The following is a 16,451-nucleotide window of genomic DNA, read 5'->3' on the forward strand; positions in this document are numbered from 1 at the left end:
ACACACACAGAGAGAGAGAGAGAGAGAGAGAGAGGCAGAGACACAGGCAGAGGGAGAAGCAGGCTCCATGCAGGGAGCCCGACATGGGACTCGATCCCAGGTCTCCAGGATCAGGCCCTGGGCTGAAGGTGGCGCTAAACTGCTGAGCCACCCAGGCTGCCCTCAAAAGTCACTCTTAAGTGGCATTACCATTTATACTTGCTTATCTTGAATCTTTGCTCTGTTTTTCAGGATATCCTAGTGTCTGTTGAAAATATTGTAATATCTCGGATAGAGGCTGTCAATCTGTGTTCCAATCAACAAGTCCATCTGGAATTAAAAGTCAACAGAAACAATCTGGAGCTGTCAACTCCAGTTAAAAAAGATACCATCTCCTCTGAAGACCTTCCACAACAATTTGCCAGTTTGGACAAAGCAATGAAAGGAACAGTGACCACTTACCTGGGTGGCCTTCCAGGTATCTTCTTCTTCTTCTTCTTCTTTTTTTTTTTTTCAAAATTATCTTTAAAAAGTTTTAAAAAGTATCTTTTAAGTCAAATTAATAGTATTTTAAATATGTAATCTTAGTAAAAGGACAAAATTCTTTGTCCTTAGATGGGAGGACAAAATTCCAGTATCCATTATTCTTTTCCTGGGGATTTATATTGACATTTTATTAGTACATTTGGTTTATTTATTTTTTTAATGGTGAACTAAAACTAACCAAGTTTTGTTGCATCTGACTCTCCTGGTTAGAAGTGTTTATTATTTCAGTTCATCCTCACAGTAATCTTGTGAGTTCAATATTTATTCTTCACCCATCATTTGCCTTTTATTTATTAAGAACCTACATCCCAATTTATTTAATAATTAAATAGTGATAACTTCTATGAAGCAAAAGTATGGATTGCTTGTAGAGTCTTAAAACAGGGACTTGGCCTGCTCATGGGGGCCAGGAATGAGCTCTCTGAAGAAAAGGCTAATAAATATGATAAATTGAAGGACAAAATTTAACCAGGCAGTGGGGTAGGAATTGGAATTAATATGCAATTAAAATGTCTATGTGTGGGCAAAAATGGGGAGTAGATTCACTTGAGAAATATACAGAAGATAAATGTGGTGAAGACATATTGAGCAAAGGGGATGGTGGTGGAGGATGAGGCTGTGAACTGAGTGTGTGTGTGGGGGGTGCTGTAGATCTGGTTCAGTGTCCCGAGTCTTATTATAAGAGCCATGAGACTCTTTAAAAAATTTTAGACAAGGAAATGGCTTTTTAATATAATTTTAAAAACCCACTGAGCATGATGGACAGAGATGGACAGCTGGGATGCAAAAGTGGATGAGATGAGCCAGGGGTTCCTGAAGCAGTCCAGGTGGAGAAGCAGTAACAATAACAGAAGCAACAACTATACTCTCATCAATGGTGCATGATAAGCAGTCTGGGCATCGTTCAAAGCACTTCAGAGGGATCAACTTACTTAATTTTCAAAATAGACCTTTGAGGCAGGTGCTATTATTATCCCCATGTGACAGACCAGGAAGCTGCTGGACTAGGATGATGGCAGGAAGATAGTGCGCAGTGATTAGATCGGAGATGTGGCATGCAATTTTAGTAAATCAGACAAACAATGAAAGAGTTCAAAAGAAGTAAAACTATCAACTTTCAATGGTTCCGGGACTGTGGCACCAGCACTGAAGATTGACTTGAGGCAAGATGTGTTTAGAGAAAGAGTGAGGAAAATTGAGAACAGACAATTGAGATATTAGGAGTGTAAACAGTGCAATAGGTAAGTTACCAGTTGATATGCAAAATAGGCATATTCAATTGCATGTTATGAATCAAAAACCAGGGGAAATGGGCAATTCTGAGGATTGCTATAATAGTGGCATAATCGGGATCCCTGGGTGGCGCAGCGGTTTGGCGCCTGCTTTTGGCCCAGGGCGCGATCCTGGAGACCCGGGATCGAATCCCACATCGGGCTCCCGGTGCATGGAGCCTGCTTCTCCCTCTGCCTGTGTCTCTGCCTCTCTCTCTCTCTCTGTATGACTATCATAAATAAAAATAAAAATAAATAAAAAAAAAAGATTAATAATAGTGGCATAATCTTTGATGCTCAGCCAGACTTGAAAGGGATTCATGAAGAATGCTGTGAGCCCCTGGAAAAGTGTGGACTTTATTCACTGTATTGGCAGATTAAGGGTAGAAAATCTGATCTGTATGTTTTTTGCATAAGGTACTAAGGAAGGAGAATAAAGGCTGAAAAATGCCCATTGGAAATGAAATTCATAGGGAGGAGATGCCAAAAAAGAGAAGCAAGTAGAGAGATGGATGCTATTCAGATGAATCATAGTTCTTAGGAATTCAAGGGTGTTACTCAAGTATTAAGTTGAATGAGGAAAGCGTAAGTGCCGAAAGGCCCAAAGGCCCTAAACTTGTCACTGAAGCATTAATAAAATTATTTTTTAGAACACTAAACAGTGCATAAAGTGAATTTCCTAATATGACCTGTCATTGTATGCTCAGCAAGAAGCTATATTTGGGAAAATATAGAAATCTGCTTTTATTCCAACAGTAATAAAAGAGATACATTTATCATGACATTTTAAAAAGAGCTAGTAATAAAAGAGATATATTTATCATGGCATTTTCAAAAGATTTCCAAGCAGCTATAGTTTGGAGTTAAAAAAATGATTTAACAACACTTAAACTGTTGCTCAAATTTAAAAAGAAAACAATAAAATAGAACATCACAGGTAAAAATATTCTACTTTATACTCTTTTTAAAGTGTGTTTATTTATCTTAGGTTTGAAAGAGCCTGTGTTTGTGAAATCAGAGGAACTCATGATATGCTGAATCCAGTGCCAAGCAGAATGAATACCTTATATATATAGGAGTCACTTAATATAAACTTATTGAATAGTTACATTACTAATTTTTCTTTTATGATTAGAATTTGGTTGGAAATGGGAAGTCTGGATAGTTCCTCTAATTGTAAGCAAATAAGATGCCAAAAGTCTTGGGCTAATATTTTAATATTCTGTTTTTGCAGATATTCCATTCGGTGCCACACCAGTGAATGTCTTTTACAATGGCTGTATGGAAGTGAACATTAATGGTGTTCAGCTGGATCTGGATGAAGCCATTTCTAAGCATAATGATATTAGAGCTCACTCGTGTCCATCAGTTTTGAAAAGCACAAAGAATTCTTAAGGCTTCTTTCCTGTGCTGATAATATATTTTTCCTGTGCGTAATTATACTTATGTTTCAATAATAGTGGAAGGGTTTTCCCTGCAATGTGCAGACTTTGATTATTTTATTGGCACTTTGACTTTCCTGGAATTTTAAAAAGGTCCTTTTTCAAGAAGAACAAGATCCTCTTGTGATACAAATCACATTAAAAAAATTCTTACCTCTATTGCTGCCTAGAAATTAAATAATGGAATACACAAACATTTCTAATTTGAATTTTTGCTACAAATGACATTTCTTCATTTTTATGTTTGTAAAAGTAAAATTTAATTTTGTCACCATGAGCTAGTGCTGAAATATCTCTGTTTTTTGGAAGGCAAGGGAAGTAAACTCAAACAAAAGTGCATGTGACTAAATACTATTGATCATAGCAGATCCTATTTTACTTATTTGTGTTTTTCCCTAATGAGGGCAGAAGGTGAGACAGTGACCTATTACGTACGGATTGAGTGGAAGGCTTTGAAGCTTTACTCCAAAAACGGTTCCTCATGGGGACTTAAACTTAGCTTCACATTTGAACCAGCAGCTTTCCTCCATATTTTCATGGAAGCACATGAATCTTGCTGGTTAAGTAATTGGATTTTATGAGCATGAGATACTAGACTGTATTGGAATGGATGTTGAAATCTTGGGTGGTATCCCCAAGACTAGGGGACTATCCTTAAGTTTGGCTGTGAGTCACAAGATCTAGATTAGAAAAGGCAGGACCTAATATGGAAAGAATGGCAGAGAGAATAAATAATGTAGAAGTTCATAGTTTTCCTTGAATCCAACTTTAATTATCAGAGCAAGTTGCCAGATGTGATTGTTGAGAGACCAAAAGAATTCAGAAAGCTAGGACAGAACAGAGTTGATATCGTGTCTTTGGAGTAAGGAGGTGAGAGTGCCACGTACTTGTTGGCAATGCATTCCAGGTGATAGTTTTTTCACTCCCACACCTACCAGTCACTTTAGGTATGTATCAGATATTTCATTAAAAATTTTAGGAAATAAACTTTTTTTCTACTATAGATATTTTATATCATGTAAAACATAATAAATTGCAGTATATTGTAAAAAAATATGTGAGTATCTATATTCCATCAACTCTTTGAATAGAACATAAAATTATATGACAAACATGTAAATCACGCAGCACAGTAGCTCTTTAGTTGGAAGGTATAAAGGTCAAATATTTAATCAGTAGCTGTAGTTGACTTGTAGACGAGCTCAGAAAGGGAAGAAAAGCAAAGGTAACATGTATTGAGCGTTCGACATGTGCTAGAAATTGTGCTAGCTCATCTTACTGGATGTAACCTTTCTCCCAATTTACCACCAGGTACTATGAGTGATGAATTTCAGCAAGCAGCCATTGACAATTACATTGGTGTACAAAAGCAAAGAAGTAGAAAACCTGAAAGCATATGAAAAGGGAAAAAAGAAAGGAAGGGAGGGAAAAGTGAATTTTCTTTGGGGAAGAGTTTTGTGATTCTTGTTTAATTATGCCCAGATACAAAGACAACTATAGGGATCAATTCCACGTTTTCCATCAGAAGCAGAAAACTTCCAACATGCAGTGATCTTCAGAAAGGCTCCAGAGACCCATTTATAAATTTTCTCTCTCTTTGAGGTGCATGTACATATGGCTTAGAAGGTTTGGGGCAGGTGTTTCTTACAAACACGAATCAGCTGACAATGATCTTGCAATACCTGGCTTCAGGCCTTCCCAGAGAACATCTGACAATCGGTCTTTTGCTGTGGAAGAAGAGAATTCCTCTTTCCTGCTAAAGTTTCAAATGGTAGACTTTAAATCTCATTCAGTGACTAGTCTTCAGATGGAAAAACCATCCTTTTGTCTCCCAGGTGCATGTGAGTTGACACATACACACACACATACAGAAGGATAGATAGAATGTTAAAAATGAGTGAAAAGCAGAGATGGGAGAAAGGGAGAGACACAGGTATAAGTGAGCCTGTGTGAACAAAACCAGGAGGAGAGAAAAGGGCAACAAAGAAAAAAGCAAATGAGAAAGATGAAAACAGACTCAGTGAAAGATTTGGTAAAATAGGGACGCCTGGGTGGCTCAGCGGTTAAGCGTCTGCCTTCAGCTCAGGTTGTGACCCCGGGGTCTTGGGATCGAGTCCCACACCGGGCTCCCTGCATGGAGCCTACTTCTCCCTCTGCCTGTGTCTCTGCCTCTTTCTGTGTCTCTCATGAATAAATAAATAAAATATATATAAAAAAAGATTTGATGAAATAGAAAATAAAGAAGAAAAGGAAAAAGAAGAAGCAAAAGAAAGATAAAGGATAAAGAGGACAAGAGATATAGAGAAAAAATACAAAAAGAAATAGCTACTTTCTTGTAGACGCTTATGTAGAAGTAGGTGACATTAGTAGTGACATTTGAGATACACCTAGAAAGGAGTATCTGTACTGAGATAATGAAGTAGAGATCGAAATTTTTAAGAAAAGAAATTTAACAGGAAGAAGAAGGAGTGAGAAACGAAAATTTAGATGATCATAGAAAAAAACCAAATAGGTAGAGAAAGATCAACAGAAGGACCAAATATAAATGGAAAGGAAGAGGGGAAGAGTGCCAGAGGTAAAACAAGAAAGAGGCAGACCCAGAAATAAGAAGAATATGTCTGTGAAGAGAAAGCAGGAATGAGAAAAACATAGTAATAATTAAAAGGGAAAAAGAAAGAAAGGGATACAGAAGTAAATATACAATAAGGCAAGAAGAAGGATAGGGGACTCCGCTAGTTTATCCAAAGTGAGGATGGCAACCTTAAAGCTTGGTGTGGGGATGATGCTCCACGCCCCTGAGGTGGAGCTCCCGGCCAGGTAGCTGCCAAGGAGTGTATTCCCCAGAGTGTCCCCGAAACCAATCATCAAAGAATCTCCTGGAGGAATTCATGAGGATGATCGTGTAACATTCTACCAGAAATATCTGGAAAGGCTTGCAACCACTACCACTGGCATTTTTCTTGCCTTATTTCCTACCTCTTTGAAATTGGGGGCTTAGCCAGTGTACACCAAATGCAGAGGAGGGAGGGCTCCCTTCAACATGGTGTGAGGTTGATGCTAGAATAGTGACAATTTTCAAGCCTACCGTCATAGGAACATCCGAGCATCACAGGCTATGGCTGGCGCATTAATAGTGGCCTAGTTATATAAAAGTGCAACGCCTGGGAGTGTAGGACGGCAAATCCAGTAGCACGCCAAAACGACAAGTTCATGAAAACTCCCGAGTTAGGGAGAGTGTCATATCTATCATATTCCATGAAAGAAGAAACTTGCCTGACTTACACCCTCTGGTAGAATCGATCATTGGGGTGATGTAGCAACCTCCTTGGTACGTGCTCCCTGCCTCCTTGGAGGGGCTACTCTCCGTTCCTAACATTCCTCTGTCTTTGTTATAGCCCCTAGAATATGTAGAACAATTAGTCTGGAAATTTTAAGTACTGGGGATTTTTTTTTTCAAACACCACATTTTCCCAGAATCTCCCCAAAGTCCAAAACTTGCTGTTGAACCTCTTTCTCTTGAAAGACTTTGGTGAATGGATATGAAGCAAAAATAGGAGCTTTCAAAGAAATTTTTCTCATGCCAGGCCACTTTGAGCTGGACCCTCACTCCCCCTGCTTGCATACTTTACCCTCTGTTGTTTCAAATACTCTAGGAATGCCTGAAAAGACCAAGGGATCTGTACCTGATAAGCAGTAACTGCTATTTCACTCATCAGGTCAGTCTAGCTTCACAAGAGCTCTGTGCACGGGGCATGGCATCTGGTCATAGGGCTCCCTCCAAGAAAGCAGGGATGTCTTCCTCACTCCTGCCTTTCCTTCCTTCCGTCTCGATTCCTTCTGCCCTCTGTAGGATGGAAGACTAAGCCTCACAGGCCCTGATTCCTTGGAAGCTACTGGCATACTACCTCAAGTTTTCCTGGTAATCAGATTGTCCCTGGAAGGGGGGTGGGGGGAGCGTTCGAAGGCCATGTAAGTGTACATCACTGGGGGAAAGCTTCCCGGGTATCTCAATACCTTCCGTCTTCTGGGCTGAACTTTCCAGGGTGGGCAGTGATGGGAGAAAAATCAGGAAAATCGCTAGCCTCTGACCTCTTGTTCTCATCATTATTGTTATAATGCTCCGATTCAATTCTTTTTAACATATAGAATCTGAGCACCTACTAGATGCAGTGACTATGGAGGTGTTTGGAAGCCATAATAAATTCATTCATTCAGCAAATATTTGCGGGACACATACAATATGCCAAAGTTTGCTCTGGGTGATTGGGCTACAGAAGTGAATGCCCTTGCACCTATGTACAAATATGGTCACGGAGAAGAAAGGAACTGTAGAGGTCCAACCCGGACAGCAGGAGTATCTTCTGTGACTCTTTGCATATCATGGCTTAATTTAAATCAGCTTTTACCTTGGAATTCCAGATTTTAGGTTACTTTTTTACTGTTCATGTTCAAACCAAACAAACAAACAAAAAAGGTACATGGGTCTGGAATTTAGACAGAAGCCAAATCAGTAGGACCAAATGGTATCACTGAGAAGTGATCTTTCAGGCTCTGTGTGAACATCTTTACTGATGTAGGCCTTATTATTTGTCTAAAAAAGCCCCTTTTCTCTTTGTGCAGTGCATTAATTTGGAAGCTTCAAGAAGCAGATATCAAGAAGGTCTTAGATGGGTGTTAGGAACTGAATTGCATGTCCACAAAATTCACATGTTAAAGCCCCAAACCCTAATGTGACTGTATTTGGAGATAGGGCATTTGAGGAGGTAATAAAGGTCAAGTGAGGTCACAAGAGTGGGGGCCCTCATCCAGTGCAACTACGGTCCTTGCGAGAGGGAGACGCACCTGGGTTGTACGCACACAGACGAACAGCCGTGTGAGGACACAGCACGCGGAGAGCGCGATCTGCAGCCACGGAGAGGCCCGAGCAGAGCTGAGGCCTGCAGAGAGCGCGGTCTTGGGGCTTTGGGCCTCCAGGCCACGAGCAGACGCCCGGAGCAAGGACCGCATCATGGGAGTCCCGGCAGACTCCGCGCAGGCGGCAGGTTGATCGGGAGACTCCCCGGTGGAGGGAAAGGTGGGCGCGAGCGGGAATAGGTAGCAGGTAGCGGCGGCTTGCGGTGGCCGGTGGCCGCGTGCGGGATGGGGCACGCGGAGAGGCGAGAGATGCGGAGGGAGCCTCGGGCCCAGGGCCGCCCCGAGCCGGTCTGGGCTGGGTGCATGGGGCGGGCCGGGGACGTGGCCCGCAGAGCCCCGGGCACGAGGGGGACGCGGGGACGCCTGGCACCGCCACCGCCACCGGACAGCGAGCGAGGTGAGCCCGCTCAGCTGGTGCCCGCAGCAGGTTCTCCAACAACGGCCTAGGCTGCCCCTCATCCTCGGCTCCAGAATCCCGAGGGAGATACTCGAGCGGCCCGGCCTGGGTGGAAGAGCCCGTTCTGAGCCACCAAGGCTGGCGGGAAGGCAGCCGGGGCCTGCATCAGGCCAGCGCGTCTCCAACCTGCTCGGTGAAATCGCCTGCAGACCTTTAAAAGTACTATTGACCTCCCTCTCCCTTGCCCCCCTCCCCCCAACCTCCAGCCCAGGATTCACATTTAATCAGTTTGGTGTGCAGTCTGGGCCTGGAGGATTTTAAGCCCCTACAGGTGATCTTAGGGTACGGGACAGAAACACGCCTCGCCGGTGAAGCAAGGTGGATGGGAGGGGGCTGGGTGCGCAAGCGACTGCAAAGAGGGAGTCCAGGCAACCAGCTGGACATGCCCACTAGGAGATTAAGCTTTCTGTCCTCTCTAAGGACTCTTTTCACTGAAGCTACCCAGTAAAAGCTGTATTTCTACAACCCACTTTTAACTTCTATCTTCTATTGCCATGTTTCTGGTAAAAGATTTTATTAAAACCAGATACCAAAAAAAAAAAAAAAAAAATTCTTCTACCATAAGAAAAATAACTTACTCTAGCATGTAATATATACACCTTATAAAAATAATAGTTGTGTAAAAAAAACCACCCTAACTTTAAATATACATTTTATACAGAAATAAAAGTCTGAAAATGCGTATGCTTCTAAAACAAACCAAAGTTCTGGCATTACGCTTACTCTAGCAGATAACTCTCCTTCTAGATGATCTTCCATCGTGTAGGAAGCACTGCTTTGGCAGGGGAATCTGCTGAGGCCAGCTCTCCTGCAGGTTTCACGCTCTGACCGGTAGGGCTCTGAAGAAATGTTTTGAAACAACCCTCACTGGATTGCAGTATCAAATCTTCTCTCGGATATTATCTCCACATTGCTTTGGAGAGCCTTGATAAAGCTTGTTTAAATGATTGGCTCTTTTGTAAATGACCACACTTTCTGATTTTATTGTTCTATTTGGCCAAATACCAATTTTTAGTCCTCCAAAATTTACATGTATAGCGTTTCCGCTTGCTTACTGATGCTTGATATTGTTAATATTTTAAATATTTTCTTAGTCTGATGAGAAAAAGGTGCTGGTTTGTTGTTTTTATTTGCATTTTGGTGATAACTAATGGGATTGAACAACTTTGCATGTATTTTTTTTTTGGAATTTTATATTGTTTTGTTTGGAGAGAGACGCTTGCTTATTTAGCATGTATTTTGCTATTGGATGATTTGTCTTATTGAAGTCTAGGGCTTCTTTATGTGTCATAGATATTGAGTATCATCTATTATTTATCTTATAAGCCATCACCTCACTGAATGATCCATTTAATTGACTCAGTAGATTTCCTTGGTTTTTATAGTTTTCACTGCTACTAAAATAATGATAATTTTTCTTCTCTCTATATTATGCTTCATTTGTTTTTCTTACTCATTATATTAGCTAGGGCGTTCAGAGTATTGCTGGGTATTAACAGTCATTCTTATATTGTTCTTAATATTAGTGGAATTATTTTTGGTATTTTACCATTAAGTTAAAATTTGTTTTTGATTTCTAAAGATATTACTCATCAATTTTCTTGTAAACTACTTATCAGTAATACTTTGTATTTTTTCTAGTTTTCTATGTTTTTTTTCCAGATTGCTTATTGAAGTTTATTATATGTCATCAGTGTCCACTGGGATTATTTTTTTCTTCCTTAATATGCTGTAGTAAGGTATATCAACAGATTTCCTAACATTGAACTATCCTTGTATTTATCATTTAAAGGGTTCTTATTTCTAGTATATTTTGACATTTCTGTATTCACAAATGGGATAAGTCGAAATAATTTTTTCTCAGTTCCACTTTTGCCCAGTTTTGCTCTTCAGGTTATACTAGTTTGAAGAGTAGATCCAAATTCTAAAAGGATCAAGTCCAGGAAAGAGGAGAGTAAGAAGGACTTGCTAGAAGAGAAAGGGAAATGGTCACCCGTGGTTGAAGGGATTCTGAATGATATTCGTTTGCTGGGGATGCTGCATAAATTAGCACAAACCATGTGGCTTAAGTAAATCTCACAATTTTGGAGTCTTGAAATCAGGCATCAGCAGGGTTGGCTCCTCCTAAGGGCTGGGAGGGGAGGATGTGTTCCAGCCTCGCTCTTCCGCTCAGAGATAGCTGTCTCCTGCCTTGACCTCACATCATCTTCCTCCTTATATGTTTGTCTCTGAATGTCTCCTTGCGAGGACACCAGTCATATTGGATTAGAGCCACTGTAATGACCTTATTTTAGCCTGATTATTTAGGGTCTGTAAAGACCCTGTCTCCAAATAAGGTCACATTCTGAGATACTAGAGGTTAGGGCTTCCCCATATACATTTTGGGAAAACACAATCCAATACGTAGAAGAAGGTTTCCTGCAGCTGCAAAACTGCTAAAATTAGGCAAAACTTTTGATTCGGCCGGAAAAAATATCGGGTTAAAAAAAATAAAAAAGAAAAAACATCCGGTAAACCATTAGACATTCAGACAGTGGAGGCGCGCCCACGGGTTTGGTGCCGTCATCGAGGCCCAGGTCGTGACTCGAGGTATCTTTTGCCCCGAGAATATCTGATCTCAGGAATTACGTCGAGAATACAAATCCGGTCTTCGAGTAGACGCGCCGGCGGGTCGGGGTGGTGGAGGGAAGGGCCGGGAGGTTGGCGGTGCTACCCGGGCCCGCCTCCCGCTCGTCCCGCGCCGTCCCCGCCCCGCCCCGCTCCGCGCAGCAGCGACCAGAGCTTGCGGGGCGTGTGGCCCGACTCCGGCCTGGCCGCAGCGCCCCGGTGAGCGGGCCGGGGAGGGGGCGGCCCGGGGCGGCCCCACTTAGGACTGCACTCGCAGCAGCTGCTCGCGTGCGTGTCCCGGGGAGTCCGCGCAAGCCGCAGGCGTTCCCGCGGGGACAGGCTTGGCGGCCCAGGCCGCGGGCGTGCTTGCGCGCCCCCCGAGGGCAGGCCCGGCCACAGCCTCGCGCGCCCAGGCGGCGGCAGGACAGACGCGGCTCCGGTGGCGGTCGCGCTCTGCCTCTGGGCCCTGACCCTGGCCTCTAAGTTTAGGGCCCATCCGGATAATCCAGGGTGATCTCGTCTCAAGGTCTTTAGCTTAATTACACCTAAGGAGCTTATTTTTCCAGGTGAAGGAACACCTACACTTTATTTTATTTTATTTTATTTTTTCAGAACACCTAGAGTTTAAAGGATTAAGATGTAGGCATATCTTTTTTGCAGGGGAGGGGCAAGCCTTCATCCCAGGCACTCACTCTATGTCTAAACTTCATATATTAGATTGATGTTAGAATTTAAGAGAACAGAGTAGAAACTGAGGGGAATATTCTGTTATTATTATGGATATGAATTCTGGAGCCTGACTTATTTTATTTTTTTAAAAGATTTATGTATTTTAGAGGGAGAGAGAGCATGAACAAGGAGTTGCAGAGGGAGAGGGAGAGAGAATGGGAAGCAGACTCTGTGCTGAGCGTGAAGCCCTACAAGAGGCTCCATCTCTCGACCCTGAGACCAGGACCTGAGTAGGAACCAGGAGTCAGCTGCACAGCAGACTGCACTGCCCAGGTGCCCCCAGACTATTTAGTTTATTTATTTTTAATTCTTTTTTTTAATTTTTATTTATTTATGATAGTCAGAGAGAGAGAGAGAGAGAGGCAGAGACACAGGCAGAGGGAGAAGCAGGCTCCATGCACCGGGAGCCGGACATGGAATTCGATCCTGGGTCTCCAAAGGCAGGCGCTAAACCGCTGCGCCACCCAGGGATCCCGACTATTTAGTGTAAACACCAGTCCCATAACTAAGTAGCTGTTAGTGCTAAGTTGTTTATTGTCTCTCTGCCTATTTCATCTGCAAAGTGAGATAATAGTGCCTGGCTTGTTGGGTTGATGTGAAGATTAAATTGTCCATAGTAAGTGATATATGTGTTTGTTATTATTTTTATTATTGTAATTATTAAATAGAGAAAGGTTGGCTGGATTCCCAAATGCATTAGAATAATGGCTTTTATTAAAGGTTGAAAGTCTTATCTTCTACTTTGTAGGACCAGAAACTTGCCACGTGCCACTTCATAAAAGGAGTGATTCCTAAAGATCCAACTTCATCTATCAATACATTTCAATTTTTTTCTTAGGCCTGTCTTGAAAATGGTTAACAAGCTGCTTTGTTTTCCTGGTTCCATGTTTTGCACCAGAGAGGAGGTTGTATACCTTTTACAAAGTGACTTACATGCATCCCTTTCTCCACAGTGCCAGAATTAGGAAAAAGTGAAATTGGAAAACCTCAGAAGGTGTTTTTCTGCTGTGGGCTTTCATGATCACAGTGTTAATCACTACCCCCAGAGCGTTCATTCACATTCATAATGGTGTAAGAGCAGACATGCTAATCCACCGAGCACTCATGCTAATGTTCATTTAATAAAATAAATAGATTCTGACTCTCTTGTAAATTATGGGGGGGGGGGGAGGTAAGGAAATCTAAACTATAATTAACTTGAGTAATTCATTTGCTGCATTTCCCCTGCAAGTATTAAAATGTCTTTGTTGCTTCCTCTAGGAATTACTTAAAGCGCTGATATATTATGGTCCTTCTATATAATTTTCAGACAGCTAATTGTGTGGTTTAGAAAGCAAAAATAAGAGACTCTAGAATTTCACTTTCTAGAATGGACCCTTAGTGGTTGATCATAGGTTCATTCAGATAAAAATTATTTTCCATGATGTAGTCAATTATATTGGCAGCTATTATTTAATGCTTTGTTCTGCTTTTTAATTTTTAAAACTCAGGTTTTACTTATTTTTGATTTTTTTTTAAATATAAACTCAGGCCAGTTTTATTAAAGAAAAATTTTGCATGATTTCCTTTTCACCAGTCTGCTCTGGCATGCTTTGGATGATACCAGAATCACCTGGGTCGATGGTGGCCTTGTGCCCACTGCAGTATTTCCCATATGCCGCGCCCAGTTCAATGTTACTGCCGCTGTGGTGATGGGCACCAGTTTTGGCCAACAGGGTGCACTTTCCTGTTTCAGATTTCCTCAAGGCTGGGCAGCTGTTGGAGAGGGTGACCAGGTTCGCTTTGCCGAGCCTGATCATTTTCAGAGTCTGCTTGTGCCCCCAGCACACACTTTCCACTTTTCACAGCAAGTTGAAGCCTAGGGTTGATGGATTCCCGGGCCCTTTTTTGTCCTCTTTGTGGCCAGTATCTTCCTGCCTTAGCTGCCGACTGCCCCAGCCAAGCGCAGCAGCAAGCTGGCCAGAAGCGAGAAAGGATAAAATCCCTTTCACTAAAAATAAGTATCAGACCTCTTTGGAGTGAGCCGGATGGAAGATACTAAATAATTCGAATAATTAGTAAGAAAAAAAATCCGTTTTAATTAATAAATCTGTGTTTCTTAAAGTAGCTTTTTATCTATTCTTACTTATATTTCATTTGCCTGGTTAGAAATTGGAAAGTGTCAGGCTCTTAGATCCAGAGAAGCGGTTTCATGGCCATGGTGAGGTCAAGTGCGGAGAGGAATATATATTGCAAAGTTATTCCAAGGATTCTCTGGGCTTCTACAGGTGCGGGCTCCTCGGCGAGGCCTCCGGCCGGGCAGTTTGTCGCTCCACCAACCGCCTAACCCAATGCACGACGTGGAAGTGGACGTTAGGGCTGAGAGAAGCGCTCAGAAGATTTATTAGGAGTTGTCCAAAGTCAACACCATGATCAGATGACTCATTTTTGTTCTTAATCCCTTAAAGTAGCCCTTTGCGTCCGCGACTCGTCCTCACCTGCTTCCAGCACAGCCCGGGGAGTAAAAGCCCCGGCGAGGTGACCGGGGACTAAGTGACAAGTTCCTACGTTTGGTCAGTGGCTTTCTCCGGCTCCTCGGTTTGTCCTCACTTGCAAACTTCTCCAAAGGACGAGAGCGAATCCTCGCCCCGGAGGATGGACTCGAGTCCGGGGCAGTGCGACCTGGGAGCCGGCGGCTTCCTGCGCCCCGCCGCACCCTGCGGACCCCGTTCTCCCTGGCACTGCACCCCAGGTGCAGGGTCCAGGGCGCAGGGTCCGGGGTGCAGGGTCCAGGGTGCAGGGTCTGGGGCACAGGGCCCGGGAGGCAGGGCCTGGGACGCAGGGTCTGGGATGCAGGGCCCGGGAGGTAGGTCCGGGAGGCAGATCCAGAAGGCAGGGTCTGGGATGCAGGGTCCGGGGTGCAGGGCCCGGGGCGCAGGGTCTGGGGTGCAGGGCCCGAGAGGCAGGTCCGGGAGGCAGATCCAGAAGGCAGGGTCCGGGATGCAGGGTCCAGGGTGCAGGGCCCGGGGCGCAGGGTCTGGGGTGCAGGGTCCGGGGCGCAGGGTCTACGGTGCAGGGCCCAGGATTGGGGCGCTGGGCAGACGCTGGGGTGCCCAGATGCCCCTCTCCGTCCCCACTCGGGGTTCACGTCTCAGGCCCAACACGCGGGTCCGATTCCCACGGAGCAGCCCGGGGCAACCCCAGGCTTTGCGTCGAGTGTCAGAGCCTCCTGCCAAGGGGTCCTTCCTCGTGACCTCGACACCCTGGGAAGTGCTCGCATGCTCTCTGCTCAGGCACAAAGGAAACGACCGTCTCCCCCGTCACCGGTCACCAGGCCTGGTTCTCCCCTCCGGGGGAGCCTGCCACCCCCCAACCGGTGTCCCCCGTGCGCACGCTGTCGCCTGCAACACGCCTCTTCTCTCCGCCGCCTTCGAGGACTGACGCACAGCCCCGCTCGGCTTTGCTTCGGGTCATGAAGTCAGAGCAGGTGGCCCAGGGCTGGCAGGTGCGTGTCGCCAGAGCCTCCGGTCCCGCTCGCCCGTGGCCTGTCCTGACCCTGACTGCGAGCTTTGCAGGCCCTCCCTTTCGCCCGCCCACTTTTTTTTTAAATTGAAGTAAAATTCACATGACCTAAAATGAGCCATTTTCAAGTCATTTGGTGGCAGCTGGTGCACCTGCCACGTCCTCCCTGATCCTTCTCTCTCCAGCTGACCGCACGCCTCACAGACCTGCATTCCCGGGTCTATGCGGTCTGGGAGGGTGGATCCTCCCACACCCCCCTGCCTACCACCCCCACCCCTTCTTTCTCAGTGCAGAGCTAACGCAGGCGCCCGCCCCTGGCCCCCTGCCCCCTGAATCCCGTCTCACTGTCCCTGTCCCCATCCCCTGCCCCCCACCTCCCGAATCCTTGCCCCTCTGTCCCCCCGTCCCCCGTTCCCCCATTCCCCGGCTCCCCCATCCCCGGCCCCCATCCCTGTCCCCCGACCCCAGTCCCTGTCCCCCATGCCCGTCCTCCCGACCCCCCATCCCCATCCCCCCACCCCCCATCACCCCATCCCCCCTGTCCCCCACACCCCCCTGTGCTTGATTTCAGGATCTCTCATTACATCCCCTGTCTTTCATTTAGTTTCGCAAACTGAAAAGGCAGCCCCGACAGCAAATGAGAATTATGGGCTTTTGTCTTTTGAAGGAAACCTTGGGAGGCGGAACCTTGAAGTTGTTCACCCAAAGCCACTTCGAAACTGCTTTATGTTCATTCGGGTGGATTTTACCTTGGGATCGATGCCGCGCTTACGCTGGTTTAACTCGTCGGAGCTGGAGCCGGGGAGCCGGTGGGGTGTGTCCGGGGTGCTGGTGGGGTGTGCGCGGGGAGCCGGTGGGGTGTGCCCGGGGTGCCGGTGGGGTGTGCGCGGGGAGCCGGTGGGGTGTGCCCGGGGTGCCGGTGGGGTGTGCGCGGGGAGCCGGTGGGGTGTGTGCGGGGAGCCGGTGGGGTGTGCCCGGGGAGCCGGTGGGGTGTGTGCGGGGAGC

General features: G+C 45.1%; 1 protein-coding gene and 1 long non-coding RNA gene across 8 annotated transcripts in view; both read left to right on the forward strand.

The window, feature by feature from the left end:
• The window catches only part of PROS1 (protein S), a 63,899-nt gene extending 60,384 nt beyond the window's left edge, over positions 1-3,515 (forward strand). Inside the window, exons 14-15 of the mRNA XM_072812507.1 lie at positions 232-457; positions 3,031-3,515. Coding sequence (XP_072668608.1) covers positions 232-457; positions 3,031-3,191 — 387 coding nt within the window. The 3' untranslated portion in view covers positions 3,192-3,515. The remainder of the gene's footprint in view (positions 1-231; positions 458-3,030) is intronic.
• Positions 3,516-5,472: 1,957 nt separating this feature from the next.
• LOC140624661 (uncharacterized) overlaps positions 5,473-16,451 on the forward strand; it is a 69,765-nt gene continuing 58,786 nt past the window's right edge. The window contains exon 1 of one of the 7 annotated variants that reach the window (XR_012024117.1): positions 5,473-8,312. This is a non-coding gene — a long non-coding RNA (uncharacterized lncRNA). The remainder of the gene's footprint in view (positions 8,313-16,451) is intronic. The other 6 variants (XR_012024114.1, XR_012024109.1, XR_012024111.1 and 3 more) reach the window with 6 other exon arrangements.

Source organism: Canis lupus, chromosome 35, assembly GCF_048164855.1.
Source record: "Canis lupus baileyi chromosome 35, mCanLup2.hap1, whole genome shotgun sequence".
NCBI classification, from domain to species: domain Eukaryota; kingdom Metazoa; phylum Chordata; class Mammalia; order Carnivora; family Canidae; genus Canis; species Canis lupus.